The sequence below is a fragment of the Heterodontus francisci genome, chromosome 27, assembly GCF_036365525.1.
Source record: "Heterodontus francisci isolate sHetFra1 chromosome 27, sHetFra1.hap1, whole genome shotgun sequence".
NCBI classification, from domain to species: domain Eukaryota; kingdom Metazoa; phylum Chordata; class Chondrichthyes; order Heterodontiformes; family Heterodontidae; genus Heterodontus; species Heterodontus francisci.
Window position 1 is genome coordinate 32,099,888 of NC_090397.1, and position 25,305 is coordinate 32,125,192.

Genomic DNA, 25,305 nt, shown 5'->3' on the forward strand with positions numbered 1-25,305 from the left:
GCATGTAGCATGGGGGTTGTATTCTACTCTTCTTTGTGTACTCACATTTTCCTGTCAATGTTGACCACCCTAATGTAGATATTGCAGACTTTTCCCCAGCAATGGCCTGGTGGCAAAGGGACCTCCATCACAAGTCTTGTTTCCTTCAGTTTTGATTGTGCATTATCTTGAGTCAGAAGAGCAAAATTAAACAAAACTGAAAGCAGCTTTCAAAGTTCAGAACATAACTGGACACTACAGTTCACCAGAAGTCTATACTTCTTTGGCCTCCTTGTCTCGAGAGACAATGGGTAAGCGCCTGGAGGTGGTCAGTGGATTGTGAAGCAGCGCCTGGAGTGGCTATAAAGGCCAATTCTAGAGTGACAGACTCTTCCACGGGTGCTATAGATAAAATTGGTTGCCGGGGCTGTTACACAGTTGGCTCTCTCCTTGCGCTTCTGTCTTTTTTCCTGCCAACTACTAAGTCTCTTCGACTTGCCACACTTTAGCCCCGCCTTTATGGCTGCCTGCCAGCTCTGGCGATCGCTGGCAACTGACTCCCATGACTTGTGATCAATGTCACAGGACTTCATGTCATGTTTGCAGACGTCTTTAAAGCGGAGACATGGACAGCCGGTGGGTCTGATACCAGTGACGGGTTCGCTGTACAATGTGTCCTTGTGGATCAGTTGGCAGTTTAAAATACTTTGGAGAAGAGGAAAGAAAATGGGCATGTGTGTGTCGGAATGGTAATACATAGCATTTGACAAAGTAGGCTGGGAGCATAACAGCAGTGGAACATGTAAAGTGATCCATACGAAAACTACACAACTGCCATTGAATGGCACTGCAGAAAGTTTTAGATAAAGGGAATCACTTGGCAAATTATAAAGCATAAATCTAATTAATGGAACAGAAACAGAAAATGCTGGAAATATACGGCAGGTCCAGCAGCACCTGTAAAGAGAAAGGGAAAAGTTAACTTGTCCTGAGTGTAAAATTTTGTAATACTGTAGCAAGAAAAGGCATTTCAAACTGAGTTCTGCCAAAAATGCACCCAGAAATTGAATCTGTTGTTTCTCTCCACGAAGAGATGGAACTGCTGTATTTATTCAGCATTTTCGGTTTTTGTTTCATATTCCAGTAGTGGTAGATTTATTTTAGTTTTATTTTTGCGACACAGTACTGTTGGCTTGCTTGATGTAAACACTTCATTTTTGAAGAGGAAAGTTAGTTTGCTCGGTGTAGCGTTCCTTTTATTATTGCTAAACATGGGCTGATAACTTTTGGATTTGTTGCATCAGTAGTATATTTGAACATGCAACACTAACTGCAGCATCAAGTTTGATTTAAGAGTACATTGAATTTTTTAAAAAGTTTGCATTCTTGGTATGTGGACATTGCTGGCAAAACTGGTAATTAGTATCCATCCCTAGTTGCCCTGAGAAATTAATGGGCACCCTTCTTGAACTACTGCAGTCTGTGTACTATTCTTTGTAACAGTTTGATACAACTAAGTGGCTTGCTAGGCCACTTAGAAGATAGTTGAGAGTCAACCACATGTGGAATTGGAATCACAGATAGACCAAGCTGGGGTAAGGAAGGCAAGTTTCCTTCCCTAAAGGATCTGGCAACTAGAATCTACTATACTGTGCCACTTTATTTAATTCAGTTTTAAGGCCCTCTGTGAATTTGGTAGAATGAAAGTCTGCCTCAGCAGGTTAGGATATTGTATTTTTGCCCCTTGGCTTGTGTTTTGTCCAGTTCAGCTTGATGGAATGATGTCTCCTGTGTACTTTTCTTAAGTAAGGTGACTGGACAGTATTAACCCAATTCTCAGTAAGTACAAGCCCAGGATACAATAGTGCACATCATTTTACACTAAATTATTGTTGTTGCTGACAGAGATCAGAAGGATGATTGGTATGGGAAATGGAAATATCACATTTAGTCCTTTGAATTAGTGTTGGGGAAGTGTAGAGGGCTCTTCATTATTTGCCACACCTGACTTCAGCATGGCTGAGGCTCTTTCTCTGTGTAGAAATAAAATCAATTTTCATTTACCCACTTACCGAATAGAATGTCACAAACAATGTTTGAAGTATGTCTTTTGAAGTGGTGTACTGCTTACATACCTTTTTACTTTAGCTGACATGGAGAATCTTATATGTTGCATTTGTTATATTTTGTTCTTTATATCATTTCCAGTTACATACAGCACAGTGTTACTAAATAGTTGATTTTTTTTTTAATGACCTGAATAATATGTCTGCTCATTGTTTCAGGTTACATTGGTCTCCGTTTTAAAACTTCTCTCTTTGCTGCTTTAAACATGTGTGGTCTTAGTAACCTGTTCAAACTTTAAAATGTAAATGCAATCTAATAATCTAACAATCAAACAACTCCAGGCTATTGTGGTACCTGGTTTACTTTAAAATTTCTCTGAATGCAACTGTGAATTCTCAAACTAGTAACAGTTTGCTTTCAGCTCACTCTAGAAGCTGTGTGTGAATCTGACATTAAGAGAACTGCTTTGGAAGGAGGAGAAATTCTATCTTCTGTCTGTTGTCAACATCTGTGTAGGACTTGAAGCTGAATGTGCCCAAAGATGTTAATTTTTGTGATTATTTAACAAGTTTGTTAACTCTCTTGAAATGCATTGTTTATCAGTATGCACTGATGGAAAGGTATATTCTCCACCACAGTGACAAGGCTCAGTTGTTTTAACCACATAATCGCCAGACTGTTGAGCTAGAGAGTTATTCGTCACCGAGTGTTTGTAAAACAAGTAAAGTACTAAAATCTGGGTGCCTCTGGTGATTTTTCTCCTTCACATAAAATCTATGTGTATATAATGTACTGTGGACCAGTATGACAAAGCATATTTGGCTATGACTTTTGCCTTGTTCTGACAAAATCGATGATATGATCTCTCTAAAATGGGTGCGAAGTATTTGTCGCTAAGTGAAGTGACTTATACACCACACCCCTGATTTTACAAATATCTGTTTATATTGTATTAGCAACTTCTCAAAACCTTAATATTTATGCAGTGGAGTTGGAACTATTAATTCCATTGAGCCTCTATTATTGCTTGGAAGTTTCAGCTGAAGAAAATAACTGCTTTCCTGGAGTAACTTCCCTTCATTTACTGTATTTATGGTCATGTTGCATTTTGAGGGTACGTGCTTCTCAAGTAATACAGTATTAAAAGAAGAATCTAAACTGTTTTCACTAGGTTACCAAGTGACAGGAGTCTTTATGAAAAACTGGGACTTGCTAGATGAACAGGGTGCTTGCACAGGTAATCAGGACTGTGAAGATGCATACCGAGTCTGTAAGATGCTTGACATCCCTTTTCATCAGGTTTCCTATGTGAAAGAGTATTGGCATGAGGTCTTTAGGTAATATACAAGTTTTCAAATTTTTCTTTGCTTTTAAGAAACCTATGTGTAATTACAATTTTGAAGGATATTTTTTGTTAGATTCTGTATGGCTTACTAGAGTCGGGTGGTGGTGCTTTTACATAGTGATTCTAGGGAAAGTTCCCATTAAAACGTGATCCCATCAACGTACGCAAAATGTCTAGTATGGTATTGTCTTGTAGGGGAGACAGCGATGTTTGTCAATATGCACAGGCCATATATCCCAAGGTGCATTGCAAGGAAGATCACCATCATAGAAAGTTGCTTACAACTAATGCTTCAGATTAATAAGTACTGCAAAAACAACAATTATAATCAAAGAGGTAAACAAGACAAACTAAATGATGACACATTTAGAATTGGGAGATCAAGGAACTAATGATTTCTATCACTTTTAAAAAAAAAGTTATTTTATTCTCCAGTCTAACTTTTTATGGTAGTTATTTATATAGTAAATTCATTGGTCCTACACTCTCTGCAGAGTACTGTAACCATATCCTTTTGTGTATTGCTCTACTCTGAGATTAGTGAATTTCCTCTTGTATATTTTGAAGTATTGCTGTTTGTGGTGTTGCTGTGTGCTGTTCCCATTGCTGTAAGCTTTAGATTGATTGGATCCAATTCCACATGTTAGCTATTGTCAGAACAAAAGCACAGAGAGATAGAAGGGGCAAGTGTTTGATGAATAACCCTGAATCTCCCTCAACACTTCCTGGCAGCAGTCTCAACCACCAGAGACAAGTGCCCAGGAAGACATACTTAGTATTCTTAGTTGTGGAATGACTGCTGATATGTGGGAATCCTTACTGGGAAGGATATTGTTTTTTATGGTGTGGAGAAGTAAATGAGATTTTATTATCTTGTTAAATCAGCCGACATAATCATTTGTAACTGTACTACAGATTAACAGAGGTAATAATGTGTGAGATCATCTACTTTGGACTTAAAAAGGATAGATCAGAGTACTTTATAAATGGTGGAAAGCTAGAAGACTTCAGGGTCCATGTACATAGATCATTAAAAAGTCATGAACAGGTACAAAAATAATCAAAAAGGCAAATAGACTGCTGGCAAGGACTAGAATACAAGGGGTTAGAAGTCATGTTACAGCTATACAAAGCCCTGGTTAGACTACATCTGGAGTACTGTGTTCAATTCTCAGGAAGGATATATTGGCTTTGGAGGGAGTGCAGCGTAGATTTACTAGACTGATACCTGGACTCTGAGGGTTAAATTTCAAGGAGAAATTACACAAACTGGGGTTGAATTCCCCGGGATTAAGAGGCTTAAGGGGTGATTTGATCAAAGTTTTCAAGATATTAAGGGGAACTGAAAGGGTAGTTCGAGAGAAACTATTTCTGCTGTTTGAGGAATCTAGGACTAGGGGGCATAGTCTAAAAATTAGGGCCAGTCCTTTCAGGAATGAAGACACGTCTGCATGCAAAGAGTGGTAACAGTTTGGAATTCTCTTCTGCAAACAGCAGTTGATGCTAGGTCGATTGTTAAATCTATCAATATCGGATTTAAAATAATGTTAACTAAAGGTTTTAAGGGATATGGGGCAAAGGATATATGGAATAAGGTCACAGATCAGCCGTAAACTCATTGAATGATGAAACAAGCTCGAGCGACTAAATGGCCTACTCCTGTTCCTATATTCCTAAGGTATATTTTTCAGAGTTCATCCCTTTAGTTGCTATCGCCCTGTTTCTCACCGTCTTTCCAGGCTACTGTATAATTCCAGAGGGATCTGGAAAGGAAAATTAAATGGGGTCTTTCAAAGTGTATAAAAACCTATGGATATCTGGCATTTTTACTGTATTAATCTTCTCCTGCCCCACAATCCTCTGAGATATCTGCTTTCCTGTAATTCTGGCCTCTTGAGCATCCCTGATTTTAATTGCTCTACCATTGGTGGCTGTGCCTTCAGTTGCCTAGGCTCTAAGCTCTGGAATACCCTCCCTACATCTCTCTGGCTCTCCACCTTACTTTCCCCCTTTGTTACAGTCAAGTGAGAAGGGGTCAAAGGGCTTCCCTCTTTTCCTTCTCCTTGTTTGACCACAACAAGTTTAATTCTTTCTTAAAGTGGATATACTGGCCAATTCAGTAGGTATTTAATTATTGGTTCTTATGATCATAGCAAGAACCAATCGGACAGGTTTTCTTGAGTTTAACAAAGAAACAGGTTAACTTTATTGTACCTAAACCGAACTAATGAAAATAACAATGCACCAACTCTCTCAAATGCGCTCACACACTAGAGGTTTACACATACCAATAGGTTACAAAGTGGGGAAAAGTAGATTGGTTGAGTTAGAGTCCATAGAAAAAAGGGGTATACAGTCTGTGGGGTTTGGTGATTCGGCTGGCTTCTAGCTGAATTCGGTGGTCGTGAGGCTTTTAGTTTGAAGAGATAGATGACTGGTTCGGTTGGTTTCTTGGAGGGAGCGATGTGGATGATTTCATCCAACGGGGTTTCTGATTGTAGCTGGAGTATGCAGACGTGGTCAGTCAACAGACAGGATTTGAAGCTTGTAAGCTGGAATGGAGAGAGAGAGGGACCCCCACTTGGGTCTGCATGTGGCAGAGTCCAGAAGCTTCTCCTTACTGCTGCAGAGAAACACAAGCTTAAAACCACAGATGGGGAGGGACTTGTCACATGACAGTCACTCAGTGATTCAAACATAGCAGTTAGCAGTATTTTTCTTGCTAAAAGAAAAAGAAAAAGCAGTTTCCTTCAACTTCCTAGGTCTTGCTGGTTCAGCATACATTTCGTCTCCCTCCTCACAGGCCTTGCAATATAGGATATAGTGTTACAAATTAGGTGGCCATCTTAGGCTGCTAGCAAACTCGTCATCATTCTGCTCTTATTTAAATTTCTTCAAAAAATATAAATTCAAATCTCCAGTCAGTGGATTAAAGAAAATTTCATTCAACAAAGCAAATTGGCATGACCCCCTTTAAGACACTTCTTAAAGCCTACCTCTTTGACCAAGCTTTTGATCATCTGACCTAATATCTCCTTATGTGGCTTGGTGTCATATTTTGTTTTATAATGCTCCGGTGAAGTCCCTTAGCACATTTTATTTCATTAAAGGTGCTATACAAATATAAGCTGTAATTAAAAAGGATGCTTTTAGTATTAAATGCTACTGTTAAGGATCAGGTACAATTAATTGCTTTTTGAATTTGTATTTTATTTTTGGAGCGGTATATAATGTGATCATCAATCAATAAATCATCTGACTCCTCTTACATATAATTTCTTAGAATATACAGAACAGAAACAGGCCATTCGGCCGAACCAGTTCATGCTGGTGTTATGCTTCACTTGAGTATCCTCCCATCCTTCCTCATCTAACTATCAGCATAACCCTCTATTCCCTTCTCCCTCATAGGCTTATCTAGTTTCCCCATAAATACATTTATTCCATTTGCCTCAACTACTCTCACCACATTCTCACCACTCTCTAGGTAAAGAATTTTCTTCTGAATTCCCATTTTTAATTTCTTGGTCACAATCTGACATTGATGGCCTCTAGTTTTGCTCTTCCCCGCAAGTGGAAACAATCTCTGTCTGCTCTATCAAAACTTTTCATAATTCTAAAGAATGCTATTCAGTCATCCTCAGCCTTTGCTTTTCAAGAGAAAAGAGACCCAAACTGTTCACCCTTTTTCCAATAGGTGTAACGTCATCCTTGTCAATTTTTTCCCTCTCTTTTTCTAGTGCCTCTATACATCCTTTTTATAATATGGCGACTAGAACTGTGTTCTAACCAAGCTTCAATACAAGTTTAGCATAACCTCTCTCCTTTTCAATTCTATCCCTAGAAATAAAGCAGAGTGCTTGGTTTTTGTTATAGTCTTATTAACCTGCATCGCAACATAGTGATTTGTATATTTATGCTGCCAGATCTTTTTGCTCCTCTACCTCATTTAGATTCTTATTTTCCAAGTAATATGAATCTTCCTTATTTTTCTTACCAAAATGTAACTTATCTGTGTTGAAATTCATTTGCAAATTATGTGCCCGGTCTTCAAGTTTATTCTTGCAATTTGTTTCAGTCTTCCTTAGTGTTGACTGTTCCTCCCAATTTGGTGTCATTGGAAAATTTAGAAATTGTGTTTTTGTTTCTAACGTCTAAATCATTAATATAAATTGTGAACAACAGTTGGCCCCATTGGTGATTCTTAACGGACCCCACTTTCTCCTTCATCATGCCTTCCTTCTCGGGTTACAAAAGAGATGAGCTGAGAAAATTCTATTGTATGATAGCATGACATAATGAAGTCTAGTCATGCATTTCAGAAGGTGCCTCAACACTAATTAATTAATTATAAAATGATGCTATTGCGTAAGGTTTAATTTTAAGAAGGCATATTGCCTGAACATGAATGAATTAAAATGCATTGTTTCATCTGTTCTTTTCTAGTAATTTAGTAAAGGAGTATGAAATGGGAAGGACTCCAAACCCTGATATCATGTGCAATAAAAACATTAAATTTAAATATCTGTTGCAGTTTGCTGTGGAAATGCTGGGTGAGTGCCTTTGTATTTACTGGATGCTTGAAAACATGACCATTTACATATTGTATCAAAATGTCTAACATGCCTAAGAATAATTAATAATTCAGTCTGAAAATATCCAGTAATATACTGGGTTTTATGCACTTATGCCCTGTAATTTGGAACTGTAGAAGCATTAATATTTCAATTCAGCTTCCACCAATTAGTTATTTCTTTAAAAAATGTCCATACTTAATACTGGTATTATTTCTTTAAAATTAACTGCAATGATCACTGACTAAAAGGCATTAACTGTGTCACTGTCATTAATTCTTTAATATAGATACCCTTATGCGGTAATCAAATACACTGTGATTGGTGCGAAGCCAAAGCTAATCTTTTTTTCTTTTATTCTCTATTTGATCTCCTGTGGTGTTGCACACTGGGAGCCAAGACCAAGTCAGATCAGACAAAGCTACTGTGCAGGAGAATAATTGGACTAGGAGGTGTGAGGGTAAGGTGGGAGGAAAGGAGGAGAGAGGAAATGGGAGTGGGAGAGATGAAGGTGGGAAAGGAGAGAGAAGGAGGGGAGAAAGCAGGAAAGGGGTGGAGGGAAGATCTCTTAACATTATAAAGGCATTTCATAGCTTAACTCGTATTGCAGGCACGTATGAGCACTTTCAAAATTCAGTAATGTCATAGGGGAGGTCATAAAGTTTCCAGTTATTTTGATCCTCCTACCAGTTCTAATAGATTTATAAGTACTGCACAAGCAGGACCCTGGTGGCAGAAATGCAACCCTCTCACAGCTGTCACTTATATACAGGGGTGAGTATGTTTCAGTTGCTTATTTGTCCTCATCTGCATCCCAAGTAACTTGTATCGTGAAGAAAATAGGACGTTAGCTCCAATTATCATTATTCTTTGTGATTTAGTTTCGCCTCTCTTGACGATTTATGCTGGGGTTTGGTTCCTGGGTGATTCCAGCCGTCTGGTCCCTCATTTCATGTGTAATAATTAGATGGTTGGTATCTGGGGGGGCTTTTGGGGGAGATGTTGGGTGGTGGTGAGAGGAGCATAGGAAACTGCTGAGTCCATGATCACTCAGTGACCACATGCATGCACATTCAGCACAGGATTATGAAGTACATATCCAGGATACCCAGGACATTGAAGCCAAATTGTAGTGCACTCAATGCAGGCCTGACTGAAATTGACAAATTTTTTTTTTTTTAAAAGGTTCCAGATGTTGAGACACAAACTTTAACCATAAACTTATATGAAGTGTGCATTCCTATGTTTAACAAAAAAGATAGAATGTGCAGCAGCTACATAACTAATGCATTCTCTATATTGAGGTAGGGGCAGATGCAATGGCAACCGGTCATTATGCCAGAACATCACAACATGATGGAGTTTTCCAACTAAAATCTATTAGAAGCACTGAAGATATTTTTCATAACCACCGTAGAGAGGGTGAGTGAAAAACATTACATTTCCTTATTCCTTAATTTGTCCATATGCAAGGTGAGTTCAGTGATGGGAAATGTTCCTTCAGCCAAAATTCAATTTGAACACGGTGTAACCTCGTCATCTCATCTACTCAGGTTTCTCCTTGTAGTATAAGGACCCGATGGGCTAATGTTTGAGACAGTGAGAGTAAACCCCTCCCACTGTAGTAAGGATGGGTAATAGTCACTTGGGTATTAGGCTTGGAAGAAGCTAGAAGCAGTGAGTAATAAAAGCAAAATACTGCGGATGCTGGAAATCTGAAATAAAAACAAGAAATGCTGGAAATACTCAGCAGGTCTGGCAGCATCTGTGGCGAGAGAAGCAGAGTTAACGTTTCAGGTCAGTGACCCTTCTTCAGAAGCAGTGAGTGGTGTGCTGGGCTTGTGGAGAGTGTAAATAGTTATATGTATATAATAAATGAGTTGTTTTTAGCCCTACAAAGACTCATAGACTTCTGTAGACAACACTCGATCTACGCTACAACAATACACAACATGGAGGCAGTGATGAACAACCAAAGATTTAAAAAAAAATACTTGTTGGTACAATAGTGCCTGAAGACTGAAGAAAACTGCTTACCTGCAGAAGAGGCTGCAAAGCACTCTGCAGCTGCTCTGACACAGACAGTCAGGAAGTCAGTGCACAGAAATACAGCTTGCACCACTGAAGTGCGGTGGCCTGCAACAAGAATAATCCACCGATTGGGCGAGTCACGGTACCAATGGTCAGGGATCGGGTAAGAAGCCTTTTGAAAAAGTTGCAGTAATTTTCGGATGGCATTGTGCACAGAGAAAAAAAGGGGAAAAAATCTTGAATTCAGGGAATGTGGGGGGGTGAAGAATGGGAAACCCCCGATAAAGCGCAGGAAATGCCAGAATGGGAAACCCCCCAGAATGCACGGGGACACCTCCATTAAAGCAAGCAAGCAAACCTAAAAAGAAAAAAATCTTAAACCAAGGTAACCATCTTAAACAAGTCTTCTAAAAAATGGATTTGAAACATTTGATGCCTGAATGCTTTCAGAATTAGGAAGGACTCAATCAGATACAGAATTGTTCAGTGTGAAGATAAGGATTGCTAAGATTTAGAGTAGCTTCTCAGCTACACACTAAAACCGAGGCTGAGCTCTTTTATACTCCATGGGTACCATTGCTGTTGACGGGATCATAAGGCAAAGCATAAACGAAGCTTCAGACAAATCTGAAGATATGTTACAAGCATTCGAGAAATATTTTAATTTGAAAAGTAATAAGATCCTGGAAAGAGCAAAATTTAATAAGAGTTCAGAAGATAGGCGAATCCGTGGATGCTTTCATTAATGATTTGTACAGATTAGCTGAGGGCTGTGAGTACGGAGAACTGAAGTCTGAGTTAATCAGAAACCTTATAGTAGTTGGCCGCCTTGAGGCGGCCAACATCCCCAGCATATACACCCTACTAAGTCAGCGGCGTCTGAGATGGCTTGGCCATGTGAGCTGCATGGAAGATGGCAGGATCCCCAAGGACACATTGTACAGCGAGCTCGTCACTGGTACCAGACCCACCGGCCGTCCATGGCTCCGCTTTAAAGACGTCTGCAAACGCGACATGAAGTCCTGTGACATTGATCACAAGTCGTGGGAGTCAGTTGCCAGTGATCGCCAGAGCTGGCGGGCAACCATAAAGGCGGGGCTAAAGCGTGGCGAGTCGAAGAGACTTAGCAGTTGGCAGGAAAAAAGACAGAAGCGCAAGGGGAGAGCCAACTGTGTAACAGCCCTGACAACCAATTTTATCTGCAGCACCTGTGGAAGAGTCTGTCACTCTAGAATTGGCCTTTATAGCCACTCCAGGCGCTGCTCCACAAACCACTGACCACCTCCAGGTGCTTACCCATTGTCTCTTGAGACAAGGAGGCCAAAGAAGAAGTAGTAGTTAGAATAGCTCTTGACTCCTTATAAGACCTCTTGCAGATATTACGACCGAGGCTGGAGGAGTGCACTGTCTTTCTCTAGTTCCACTGCTCCACTGGTCACAACTTGTATTTAAACGTTTTACCCAGTTACCGATATGGCCAATTATATAGTAAAAGCAAAATACTGCGGATGCTGGAAATCTGAAATAAAAACAAGAAATGCTGGAACCACTCAGCAGGTCTGGCAGCATCTGTGGAAAGAGAAGCAGAGTTAACGTTTCGGGTCAGTGACACTTCTTCGGCCAATTATATATATCTATTTTCGTTTCAGAATAAAATCCACAAACCAGGTTTCTTTAATAAACAACAAAGTTATTAATTTTATAAAACAAGACTTATTCAATAAAGATGCAAAGCTTATTTACACACAAGTTGAAATATGAAAATTCCCTGATAAATTAACCCAACACACATGCGCACATACACATGTATTTAAGAAAAAAAATTTCTCTGCAGCGATATCTTTTTAAAAATACTTTGGCCAAATACTTATTAATTCTTGAAGGAAAAAGGATAGGATATGGAATTTTCCCAAATGGCCCATTTTCAGGTGTCCAATTATGCGTCGATGGCTGTCACTGGGATTTTTTTGGAGCATTTCTTTTCAGGTGATGTTGAGAATTAGTCTGGCAGGCTTTCCAGGAGAATCACTGCATCAGAGGTTTCAGCTGTCACACTGGATTCTCAGGGTTTCTCAAAGAGGTGGAAAAAAGATGAGCTAGCGGCTTCTCTCTCAGCAGGCTTACCCCCAGCTGACTCAAAACAATATCCAAAAATGAAGCCAACTTTTGACCATAATCTTTGACATGTCACTTGTCTGTAAACAACTCCCATAGTCATCATGGCTCCTGCTGTTTACTTAGCTGAAGACACAAGACTTCCAGTAAGGGTTTGTTTTTAGATTATGATTTTAGATTAGATTAGATATACAGCACTGAAACAGGCCCTTCGGCCCACCGAGTCTGTGCCGACCATCAACCACCCATTTTTATACTAATCCTACACTAATCCCATATTCCTACCAAACATCCCCACCTGTCCCTATATTTCCCTACCACCTACCTATACTAGTGACAATTTATAATGGCCAATTTACCTACCAACCTGCAAGTCTTTTGGCTTGTGGGAGGAAACCGGAGCACCCGGAGAAAACCCACGCAGACACAGGGAGAACTTGCAAACTCCACACAGGCAGTACCCAGAATTGAACCCGGGTCCCTGGAGCTGTGAGGCTGCGGTGCTAACCACTGCGCCGCCCATAGATCTAAAGAGACTTGGGGATGCACTAACATGACTGGGGAACTCCAGCTGCTTTGATTGGGTTCAATTAGTTGGTTTTCCAACTAATGCTTTCAATTTATGCTTTCACCTGGGCCTGTTTCTCTGGACATTAACGATTAAGGATGCTGTTTTATAGAAGAGGATTTCCCTACATCCACATCATGTATGGCTACGGTTGTACATCCTGGTTTGACCCTACAGACTCATTTAAATGCTGGGAATAGCCTTGTCGGGTCTTCTCGTTCTGCATCAAAATATGAAAGCATAGTGTCTAATACCTCGAACAATTCAGTATTAGCTAACCGGATATTAGGAGGTTCAATTTGAGAATTGTCTAGGCCTACTTCTCCCTCATCCTCCCTATCCCTTTCATCCTTCATTGCCCCTACTACCTTACATACCTGCTCTTGCTTATACTCCTCCCAGCGGTGATAGAACCATGGAAGCATAGAAAAATCACGACACAGAAGGAAACTATTCAATCCATTGTGTCCATGCCGGCTGGAAAAAAACCAGCCGCCCAATCTAATCGCACCTTCCAGCACTTGGTCCACAGCCTTGCAGGTTATAGCACTTCATGTTCAGGTACCTTTTAAAAGAATTGAGGGTTTCTGCCTCCACCACCATTCCTGGCAGAGAATTCCAGACACGCACCACACTCTGGGTGAAAAAGTTTTTCCTCATGTCCCTCTAATCATAGTTATACAGCACTGAAACAGGCACTTCGGCCCACCGAGTCTGTGCCGACCAACAACTACCCATTTATACTAATCCTACATTAATCCCATATTCCCTACCACATCCCCACCATTCTCCTACCACCTACCTACACTAGGGGCAATTTACAATGGCCAATTTACCTATCAACCTACAAGTCTTTGGCTGTGGGAGGAAACGGGAGCACCCAGTGGAAACCCACGCAGTTACAGGGAGAACTTGCAAACTCCACACAGGCAGTACCTCAGAACCGAACCCGGGTCGCTGAAGCTGTGAGGCTGCGGTGCTAACCACTGCGCCACTGTGCTGCCTAATCCTTCTATCGATCACCTTAAATCTGTTACCCCTGGTAATTGACCTCTCCGCTAGGGGCAACAGGTCCTTCCTGTCTACTCTATCAAGACCCCTCATAACTTTGTTTACCTCAATTAAGTCACGCCTCTGCTTCCTCTGTGCTAAGGAAAACAACCCTAGCCTATCCAATCTTTCCTCATAGCTGCAACTTTCAAGCCCTGGCAACATTCTTGTAAATTTCCTCTGTACTCTCTCCAGAACAATTATGTCCTTCCTGTAATGCGGTGACCTGAACTCCAGCTGTGGCCTAACCAGTGTTTTATACAGTCCCAGCATTACATCCCTGCTTTTGTATTCTGTGCCTTGGCCAATAAAGGAAAGCATTCCATATGCCTTCTTCACTCTATCTACCTGTCCTGCCACCTTCAGGGACCTGTGGACATGCACTCCAAAGTCTTTCACTTCTTCTTCCCCTCTCAGTATCCTCCCGTTTATTTGTATTCCCTCCCTTTATTTGCCCTCCCCAAATGCATTACCACACACTTTTCCGGATTGAATTCCATTTGCCATTTTTCTGCCCACTCAACCAAACCATTGATATCATTCTGGAGTCTACAGCTAGTCTCTTCACTATCAACTACACGGCCAATTTTTGTGTCATCAGCAAATTTCCCAATCATGCCTCCCACATTGAAGTCCAAATCATTAATATATACCACAAACAGCAAGGGACCCAACACTGAGCTCTGTGGAACGTCACTGGAAACAGCTTTCCATTCACAAAAACATCCATTGACTACTACCCTTTGTTTCCTGTCCCTGAGCCAATTTTGGATCCAACTTGCCACATTCCCCTGTATCCCATGGGCTTTCATTTTACTGACCAGTCTGCCATGTGGGACCTTGTCAAATGCCTTACTAAAATCCATTTAGATTACATCCACTGCACTACTCTCATCCACCCTCCTTGTTACTTCCTCAAAAAACTCAATCAAGTTAGTAAGACATGACCTTCCCTTAAATCCATGCTGACTATCCCTGATTAATCTGCGCCTTTCTAAGTGGCAGTTTATCCTGTCCCTCAGAATTGATTCTAATAATTTATCCACCACCGAGGTCAGACTGATTGGCCTATAATTATTTAGCCTATCCCTCGCACCCTTTTTAAACAATGGTGCAACGTTCACAGACCTCCAATCGTCTGGTACCTCGCCTGTATCTAGTGAGGGTTTGAAGATGATCCTCAGCGCTTCCGCTATTTTCTCCCTAACTTCCTTTAACAACCTGGTTTGCAATCCATCCGGCCCTGGCGATTTATCCACTTTCAAGGATGTCAGACCCTCTGGTACTTCCTCTCTCATTATGCTTATCGTATCTAAAATTTCAGACTCCTCTTTAACCACAATGTCTGCATCAGCCCTCTCCTTTGTGAAAACAGAGACAAAAAGCTCATCAAGAATCCCACCCACATCTTCTGCATCCACGCTTAATTTCCCTTGTACATCTCTGATAGGCTCTACCCTTTCCTTTGTTATCCTCTTGCTCTTAATGTACTGATACAACATCTTAGGGTTTTCCTTGAGTTTACCTGCCAATAATTTTTCATGTCCTCCCTTGGCTTTTCTAATTTGCTTTTTTACTTTCTATACTCTAGCTTTCTAAAATATTATGTTTTTTGTGATCGTCATAAGCTTTCTCTTTCTGCTTTAACTTACCCTGTAAGTTTCTAGATAACCACGGGGCTCTAGATTTGACAATACCACCCCTTTATCTTTGTGGGGTCATGCCTACACTGTGCCTGTAGAATCTCGCTTTTGACTACCTCCCACTGGTTTTTCCTTCAAATAGCTGTATCCAGTCCACTTTCGCCAGGTCACCTCTCTGTTTCATAAAATTTGCCTTCCCCCAATTTAGAACTTTTACTCCTGTCTTATCTTTGTCCTTGTCCATGATTATGCTAAAACTAACTGTATTATGGTCACTGTCTCCAAACCTGTCACCCACTGTTACTTTGTCCACTTACCCAGCTTCATTACCGAAGAGTAAATCTAGAATTGCGCCCCCTCTCGTTGGGTTTGTTACATGCTGGCTAAAAAGGTTCTCTTGAATGCAGTTTAACAATTTTGTGCCCTCTGTTCCCTTCATACTATTTGTATCCCAGTTGATAATGGGGTAGTTGAAATCCCCAACTGTTATTGCCCTATAGTTTTTGCACTCAGAAATTTGCCTACATATTTGTTCTTCTATCTCCCTCTCACTATTTGGGGGTCTATAGTACACTCCTAGTAGTGTGACTGCCCCTTTTTCTGAGCTCCACCCATATGGCCTTGTTTGATGATTCATTTAGCATATCATCCCTCCTCAAAGTTGTTATTGATTCCTTAACTCATAATGCTACCCCTCCCCCCGCCCCCACCGCTCTATCCCACCTGAAAACTCTATCCAGGGATGTTGAGCTACCATTCTTGCCCCTCTTTAAACCATGTTTCCATGATAGCAATGACATTGTGTTACCAAATGTCTATATTTGCCCTCAGCTCATTGGCTTTATTTACTATACTCCTTGTATTTAAATAAATACCCTTTTAACACTGCCAAACTCCCGCACTGCACCCTTTTTAACCTTTACTTCTACTGTCTTTCAGAGTCTCACGCTAATTTTCTGCCTCTCGTTCGCTGCCCTGAAATTGTGCTATCTAAGACTGTGCTCAGGTTCCCATCCCCCTGCCAAACTAGTTTAAACCATCCCCAACAGCACTAGCAAACCTTCCTGCAAGGATATTTGTCCCAGTTCTGTTCAGATCCCACCTTTCCCAGAACCGGTCCCAATGCCCCAGAAATCTGAAGCCCTCCCTCTTGCACCATCTCTCCAGCCACGCATTCATCTGGTTTATTTTCCTATTTCTGTACTCACTAGCACATGACCTTTGAAGTAATCCAGAGATTACTACCTTTTGAGGTCCTGCTTGCTAATCTTGTTCCTAACTCCCTACACTCAGCTTGCAGGACCTCATCCCTGTTTCTTCCTATATCGTTGGTACCAATGTGGACCACGACCTCTGGCTGTGCACCCTCACCTTCCAGAATGCTCTATAGCCACTGGGTGATATTCATGACCCTTGCACCAGGGAGGCAACATACCATCCTGGAATCACGTCTGCGACTATGGAAATGCCTATCTGTTCGCCTAACTATAGAATCCCCTATCACTATTGGTCTGTCGTCTTTTCTCTTCCCTCCCTGCACAGCTGAGCCACCCATGTTGCTGTGGTCATAACTCTCTCTGTACTTTCCAGAGGAACCCTCTCTCCCATTGGTACTCAGAACTGAATACCAGTTAGAAAGTGGGATGTTCTCCAGGACTCCTGCACTACCCGCCTTGAGCTTCTTGTCTGTCTGGCAGCCACCCAGTTCCTCTCTGCCTGTGCTCTCTCCAGCTGCGGGGTGACTACCTCCTGAAACGTGCTATCCACATAGTTTTCTGCCTCGCGGATGCGCCATAGAGACTCCAGCGGCCGCTCAAATTCCGAAACCTGGAGCTGAAACTTCTGCAGCCGGTGACGCTTCCCACACATGTGTTTGTCAAGGACACATGGAGTGCCCACAACTTCCCACATGCCATAGGAGGCACATTCCACTCAGCCAAGCTGCCCTGCCATACCTTGCCATACAAAAAAATTATTGCTAATATAATTGGCAAATAACTGGTAAGTTATTCTAGTTATCAGCATGTTCCCCTATACCATGGAGGCTGAAAAGGCAGAAAAGAAAGACTGCAAAGAGCACCTCCTTCCCCTAGTTACAAAAATCCCTCACACACCACTCACAGCCTTACTCTCTGTCCAAACAGCACTTTATAATTAGTAATTACTAATAGATTACACTAACTAAAACCTTAGTAGTACCAACCTTACCACGTAAAAGGTAGCTATTTGAAGGTTTAAAAAAAACTTTTTATTCTGATTTTTTTAAAGCTATTTACAGGCAACAACAGCTGTTACTTACCAACTGTGATGTCACTGTTAGTTTTTTTTCACTTTTCAAACCCAGCGCTTGGGGACACAGCCACAGAGACTGCTGCTGCTGCACTCATCAGGTAGGTGTAGGCCTCCATTCCCGCTCTTTATTTATACAGCTCCGGATCTGCCTCCTAGGTCCACTGACTGCTGCTGCTCCACTCCTCAGTAAGTAAGGGCCTCGAGCCCCGCTCCGGATCTGTCTCCTCCCAGGTCTGCTGCTGCTGCTCCTCTCCTTGGTAAGCCTAGTCAGAATTTTACGTTGGAGGCCCCACCCACCGTCTGAATGGACGGTGGCGAGCCCACCTCTGCCGGGCTTGGGGAGCCAGGCAGGGATTTTACGCTCCCCAGGCTCTTAATTTGACTTGGACAGGGCTTCCACCTCCTTGAGGCAGGAAGTCCCAGCTAATGGAGCTGCGGCCAATCAGCAGGCTGGCAGCTCTTAATCCCGGCAGTGCACCACTGCTGGGACTATTCCCAGCCATTGGAAGCAACAGGAGTGATGGCCCCGGAACTCGGGTGTGTTCCCGGTGAGGCCCAAAAATCAGCCATGCCCCGTCGAGGCAAGGGCGGGGGAGTGTCGGTTGGGGGAGGTTGGGGCTTCAGAGGCGGTCCTCCGTGGGCCCCTCCCAGTCCGCAAGAAGGCCAGCTGGTTTTACCAGGTGGGGTTCTTGGGGCCTTAGCCGTCTGGCCGCCGAGGGTAAAATACCCCTGGCAGCCTAACAGCACTGTGGGTGTACCTACCACAGATGGACTGCGACAGTTCAAGGCGGCGGCTTGATGTGATTAAGCTAGAGAGGGTGCAGAAAAGATTCACAAGGATGTTGCCTGGTTTGGAGGGCTTGAGTTATAAAGAGAGATTGGATAGGCTGGGTCTGTTTTCCCTGGAGCGAAAGAGGCTGAGAGGGGACATGATAGAGGTATATAAAATTATGAGAGGCATAGATAGGGTAGATAGCCAGAGTCTGTTTCCCACGGTAGGGGTGACTAAATCTACAGGGCATAGATTTAAGGTGAGAGGGAGGAGGTTTAAACGGGTAAATTTTTCACACAAAGAATAGTGGGTATCTGGAATGAGCTGCCTGAGGAGGTGGTGGAGGCAGGAACAGTAGCAACATTTAAGAGGCATCTGGACAGGTACTTGAATGAGCAAGGCATAGAGGGATATGGAATTAATGCAGGCAGGTGGGATTAGTATAGATAGGCATTATGGTCGGCATGGACGCGGTGGGCTGAAGGGCCTGTTTCTATGCTGTACAACTCTACAACTCTATAACTCTATGACTCTAAGTGGCAGTTAATTGGCCATTTAAGGACCTTGATTGGCCTGGGGCGGGCGGGCTGTTTCTCACCGCCGCCGCCGCAACCCTGCGTAAAATTGCAGTGGGGGTGGGATCAGCCCCCCACCTCCCACTCAATTTTACGTGCACCCCCCCCAACAATGCCAGCAGCCCGCTCATTGTGGGGGCTGTAAAATTCCTGTTTCAACATATTGATGTGACACAGCCAATTCTTCCGGTGATCTGGTGTGTCAATAAAATAATTTACTTTACCAATCCTTTTGGCAACTCTATATGGTCCACTGAACCGTGCTTTCAGCAGTTCACCCTGTAAAGGCAGTAATGCTAACACATCATCCTCTGGTTGAAATGTTCAGGTCTTGGCATGCTTGTTTGCCCATTTCTTCCTCTTGATTGTTTTTGGGAAGCTTTTAGATGTTCCTGAGCCACTTTGCAGGCTCTCGTGAGCCGCCTCCGGAACAAGGTTACATAGTCCAACACGGAAGATTTGTTCCTATGTTATAAAAACTTTTCTTTGATTAGTTTTAGAGGAGATCTTACCTCATGTCCATAAACTAATTCAAAAGGACTAAAACCGGTAGACTCATCAGGTGAATCCCTAGTGGCAAACAAAGGAAATTCCAGCCCTTTGTCCCAATCATGGGGATATTTATGACCATATGCTCTGATCATCATTTTGAGGGTCTGATGGTAACATTCTAAAGGCCCTTCTGTCTGTGGGTGGTATGCTGAAGACTTTAATTGTGTTATACCCAGATTACTCATAACTTTCTGAAAAATTTTAGACATAAAATTGGAGCCTTGATCTGACTGGATCTCAATCGGTAATCCATATCGAGTAAAAAAAAACTGGGTTAATTTCTCTATCATTACCATAGTGTAAATTGTTCTCGAGGGAATGGCCTCTGGGAGCCGAGTAGCCATATCCATAATCATAGAAAGTCTATGGCACAGAAAGAGGCCACTTGGCCCATTGTGTCTGCCGGCCGAAAAATGTTCCACCAAGTCTAATTATATGTGCCAGATTGTGAGAAAGCCGCAACCTGCTACAAAACCGGCACCTCTAATTCCCATACCAGTTTTTGGGGAACCATTTAGTAGGATGTTGGTAGACTGTGTGGGACCTTTACCAAAAACAAAAGTGAAACATCAATATATAACCTGAGAATAATGGGAAGATTTTTTTTTCATTCGTGGGATGTGGGCGTCACTGGCTAGGCCAGCATTAATTGCCCATCCCTAATTGCCCTTGAGAAGGTGGTGATGAGCTGCTTTCTTGAACCGCTGCAGTACATGTGGTGTAGGTACACCCACAGTGCTGTTAGGAATTTGACCAGGATTTTGACCCAGCAACAGTGAAGGAACGGCGATATAGTTCCGAGTCAGGATGGTGTGTGACTTGGAGGGGAACTTGCTGATGGTGGTGTTCCCACGTATCTGCTACCCTTGTCCTTCTGGGTGGTAGAAGTCATGGTTTTGAAAAGTGCTGTTGAAGAAGCCTTGGTGAGTGCTGTAGTGCATCTTCTAGATGGTACACACTGCAGCAAGATATGCGTCGGTGGTGGATGGGGTGCCAATCAAGCGGAATGTGTTGAGCATCTTGAGTGTTGCTGGAGCTGCACTCATCCAGGCAGGAGGCGAGTTACTCGTCGCAGAATTCCTAGAAGATAGCACCAAGACTCAGCCTTATTTGGTGTCCGGAGAGCAATGGTGCTGAGAAATGTCACAGGGATAAAATTTCCTGTCAGACCCAGTGACTTAAGGTCATGCTTTACTTGTTTGTAAAGTGATGTCTGAATAATTGTCTCTACTTGCACTACAGTAGTTATGATGTAGATTTGGAAATTTATTCCTTAGTTGAGCTATAGTAAGAGTTGAGAGCTACCAAAGCTAGAACAATATCTTAATGAAGTGAGATCTGATATAAAGTAACTTCATTTATGCACCTGGGAAAATTTGAGAGTTGTTACTAAAATTAAATGTTGACATCAATGATCTTAAATTGTACAAAATTTTAAATTGTATCTTAGCCTACGTAAGTTATTGCCATTCTGTCTCTAATAGTCCATTTATCTTGCCTGTTGCAGCTGTGAAACTCCTACAGTCAGCTGACCCGATGAAAGACCAAACATTCTTTCTGAGTCAGATATCGCAGTTTGCCTTGCAACATACCATCTTTCCCCTTGGTGAGTTGAGGAAAAATGTTGTCAAGGAAATGGCAGCAGAGGCAGGATTTCATCATATATTAAAAAGAAAAGAAGTAAGACCTTCTTTAATTGTAATTTTGATCTTGAACCTTGAACATTGATTTATCCATAAGTAATTGTAATCAATTCATTTATAATTGTTGTTAAAATACTTCCTTTCGGTGATATATTCATTTTTTGCTTCCTACAGAGTATGGGAATCTGTTTTATAGGTGAAAGAAATTTTGAAAACTTTATTCTTGAGGTGAGTGTGCAATTTTTAAAAAATTTCCGTCCTATTTTGAAAATGGGACTATCCGTGTTGGGACTTGGAATGGTTTTCACTTTTTACACTCTTTGTTTAGATCAAAAATACCAAGATTGTGAACTAGATATAAGGTTCTGTACTCCTTGTACAATAGCCTAGAATTTATTGTTGCAAATATCAGTGAGCGAACATTTAATGCCTTCATATAACATTCTAATGGAGATGTTGGTCTACATAAAATAAACTGGTTCAGGCCTCCATTAACAGACATAAATGACTGGATTTTGTTCTTGGCCCAATGTCTGGTTTCGTGGTGGGGGCGCCGGAGAATTGGAGTGGCAGCGGCTGCCACAGAATCCGACGCCGGGATTGCCGGGCCTGATCTTCCCAGCGGCAGGGAAGCTCCGTGGCGACCCCTCCGCTGCTCTGCTGCGGGACCCTGGTTTAAATATTTAAAATACCTATCTGCATACATTACCATGTCATCCGCCGCGATCTTCCCATCCGTTCCCGATCTACAGTGTGATATCCAGTACTTGCGCCTTCGCTTTCCTGTCCAAGAGAAGCTGGTACCACTGAGGTAGGTGTGGGGGGGTGCGGAAGGGGTCTGTGCTGCATTCTGAGTATAGATGACGGGAAGGGGTCAACTCTGCATTGTGCATAAGGATAAAGGGGGTAAGGGGCAACTCTGCAATATTCTGTGGATATGGGAGGGAGACGGGGTCAACGCTGCATTATTTGGAATCTTGGAGGTGGAAGGAGTCAACTCTGCATTAATTTGAACTGTTTGCAGGGCTGGTAGCCTTTTGAAAATGGCTGCTGCTCTCAATATGTTAAGTGGTTCCCGTGCGGGTGGCTGCCATTTTCTGCACCTGCCACCAGTCCTGAGACGGGGAGAACAAAATCCAGCCCACAGTGTCTTATGAATATGTTATGTCTCGCTAGCATTGCCAACAGTAATTTCTAGACGAATGCATCTTTGCTCAAACCACTGAAAAGCATTTCCTGCAGCACCAATCTGACATTTCTGTTGCTCATATCTGCCATCCTGGTTTAAGTAAAGATGTGATTAAGCTAGAGAGGGTGCAGAAAAGATTCACAAGGATGTTGCCTGGTTTGGAGGGCTTGAGTTATAAAGAGAGATTGGATAGGCTGGGTCTGTTTTCCCTGGAGCGAAGGAGGCTGAAAGGGGACATGATAGAGGTATGTAAAATTATGAGAGGCATAGATAGGGTAGATAGCCAGAGTCTGTTTCCCATGGTAGGGGTGACTAAATCTAGAGGGCATAGATTTAAGGTGAGAGAGAGGAGGTTTAAAGGGGATCAAAGGGGTAAATTTTTCACACAGAGAATAGCGAGTATCTGGAATGTGATAAGATAACATTGTACTGTGGACTTGTGCCATCTGGAAATCAGACTCAGAATATCGAAACTCATTTTACTTAGAAACCTATAAAGCACGCAGGTGGAAGCGATGTTAATTCCATTAGTTTGGGCTAGATTGAAACCCAATACCCAGTCTCTCACTGACTATTTTGAAAAACCAAATACACCTTTGTTGAGTTTTGACAAGATATTTGCATAGAAGTTACTTGATCTTAATTTTGGGCATTCAAAGTAATTTCATTCTTAAAACTCTTTTTAGTATTTAGAACCTCGTCCTGGAAACTTTGTTTCTGTCGAAGATGGAAAAATTATGGGAACACACAAAGGTAGTCATAACATTTATGAAAATTAGTCCTAAAATTTTTGTGAAGTCGTTAGGAAAACTCAAACATCTTTCTGTTTCTGTAAAATACTGTAGATAGTCTAAATTTTTAACATGATTAGTTGTCTTCTACTTCAAATCATCTTCTGTTACACTTTAAAGCAGCTGTATGATTACTTTGGTCTAACCAAGGTTTGGCAAACTAAAGGCATCACTGAATGTTTATTCTTTGTGTCTTCTGGCAGCAGCATCTGTTTTTCCCAGCAACTTAAAATTGGCCAGGCTCCCTTTGGGCGTGTGCTCAATGCTGTCCAATTTTCCTGTGATTGCTGTGACAAGACATCCAATAACCCAGGTGCAAGACCAAGAAAATCTGGCACTATATTTTTTTTTTAAATGGTGACATTACAAAGCACTATGTTGGAGCATGAGTGTAGTGCAAAATATAGGTTTGGGCCACCCATCTCAGGGAAAATCTAATAGGAGTCATGGTATAGCAGCCCACTAGAAACACCCTAACGGGAACCTTGGAAGTGTTCTGCAACAAAGCGGGCTGCTTCTCTGAAAAAGCATGAGTTTTAATACGGAAGAAAAGTACAGGCCGCTGTGGTTATTATGGTGCAACGGTATAGGCAGCTCTTTGTAGATTTAATTCCAAAATAGTGCTTCTGGCAATAATGGGCAATAAAGCTCAATTAAATTGAAAGAATAAATTTCATGTTAGATATCTAATGAACTAAAATTGTTTAAAATCACTGAAGCTTTAGTTATGGTACTTAGCTTCTTCTAATTAAATTCCCCACAAGACATGCTGTAGCACTTACTATATTTTGAAAATGACATCCGTTTGAAATTGTGGATGATTGAACCGTACATATTGTAAGCATAATGCTTAATATGGACACCACTCAAGAAAAGTTCATTCATTGCACATGCTACTTTCCTTGTAGCATTAATGTTGGGATGAGCCATTTTTTATTCTGCACTTGTTAATCATGCAAGTAAAATTTTTCATTAAATTAACTTCGACATGGCAATTGGTTTGATGCGTATCCTCCAGCTCTATATATTTTTTTGTGACCTTTAGATATCAAGATTTAAATAAACTTTCAAAATCAAAACCAGAAAAAAAAACATTTAAAGTCCCTCCAGTGTGGGCCTTTGATGGATTTAGCTGTTGTCCGTTTTGCATGTTGTTGAATGAGTTGAGATGGCATCTTAAATTATGAGCGTAATAATCAAGTGATTTCTAACAGTGATATGAACCTTCAGATGAGATTACAACACAGAAACTGTGCCTATGCACTAGTTATCGTTTTTGTAATGGGCATTGGAATTGATGGGACTGTCCTTATTTCACACTGAAGGATTAAAGAAATGTAATATTATCTCAATGTTTAAAATCCATAGTAGACCAAAGCTAAAGTAAAATAGCCAAAATATATTGTGAATTAGTAATCTATGATGTATTATAAAATGTTTGTGGAAAAACCAGAGATCTGGTGTTATATGCACATACGTTCTTCAATTTTACTGTTTTTATGTTAACTTTTAGGTTGGTTTCTATTCACTTTGGGACAACGAGCCAGGATAGGTGGCCAAAGAGATGCCTGGTTTGTAGTAGATAAAGACATAAATACAGGAGATGTGTTTGTGGTGAGTGTTGTGGAACCCATGGAAAAGTTAGAAACATAATGTTTACTGAATAAGTATGTATGTTGGACATTTCATCACAGTGGAGCTTGTATCATATACGTATGATGAATTCAAATTAGTAGAAGATTCAGTATGTTTTTGTGATGTCTGGACCTGCATTTGTTGTTGAATCAGATGGATTACTTTGCTGGCCCACCATGCAATTACCTAGTTAACATTAGAATTAGCTTTATTACTTTTTAAAATTCATTTTCATGGATATAGTTGTCACTAGCAAGGCCAGCATTTGTTGCCCATCCCTAGCTTCCCTTGAGAAGGTGGTGATGAGCGTCTTCTTGAACTGCTGCAGTTTATGTGGAGAGGTCCCACAGTACTGTTAGGTAAGGAGTTCCAGGATTTTGACCCAGTAATGATGAAGGAATGACATATTTCCAAGTCACAATAGTGTGTGCTTGCAGGAAAACATGGAGGTAATGGTGTTCCTATGTGCCTCCTGCCCTTCTCC

General features: G+C 41.6%; 1 protein-coding gene across 2 annotated transcripts in view; it reads left to right on the top strand.

Moving 5' to 3' along the window:
* trmu (tRNA 5-methylaminomethyl-2-thiouridylate methyltransferase) overlaps positions 1-25,305 on the top strand; it is a 40,982-nt gene that overhangs the window by 2,529 nt on the left and 13,148 nt on the right. The window contains exons 2-8 of one of the 2 annotated variants that reach the window (XM_068059111.1): positions 3,218-3,383; positions 7,838-7,944; positions 9,274-9,387; positions 21,071-21,243; positions 21,381-21,434; positions 23,082-23,148; positions 24,700-24,800. In XM_068059111.1, the coding sequence (XP_067915212.1) occupies positions 3,218-3,383; positions 7,838-7,944; positions 9,274-9,387; positions 21,071-21,243; positions 21,381-21,434; positions 23,082-23,148; positions 24,700-24,800 (782 nt within the window). The remainder of the gene's footprint in view (positions 1-3,217; positions 3,384-7,837; positions 7,945-9,273; positions 9,388-21,070; positions 21,244-21,380; positions 21,435-23,081; positions 23,149-24,699; positions 24,801-25,305) is intronic. The other variant, XM_068059112.1, reaches the window with a different exon arrangement.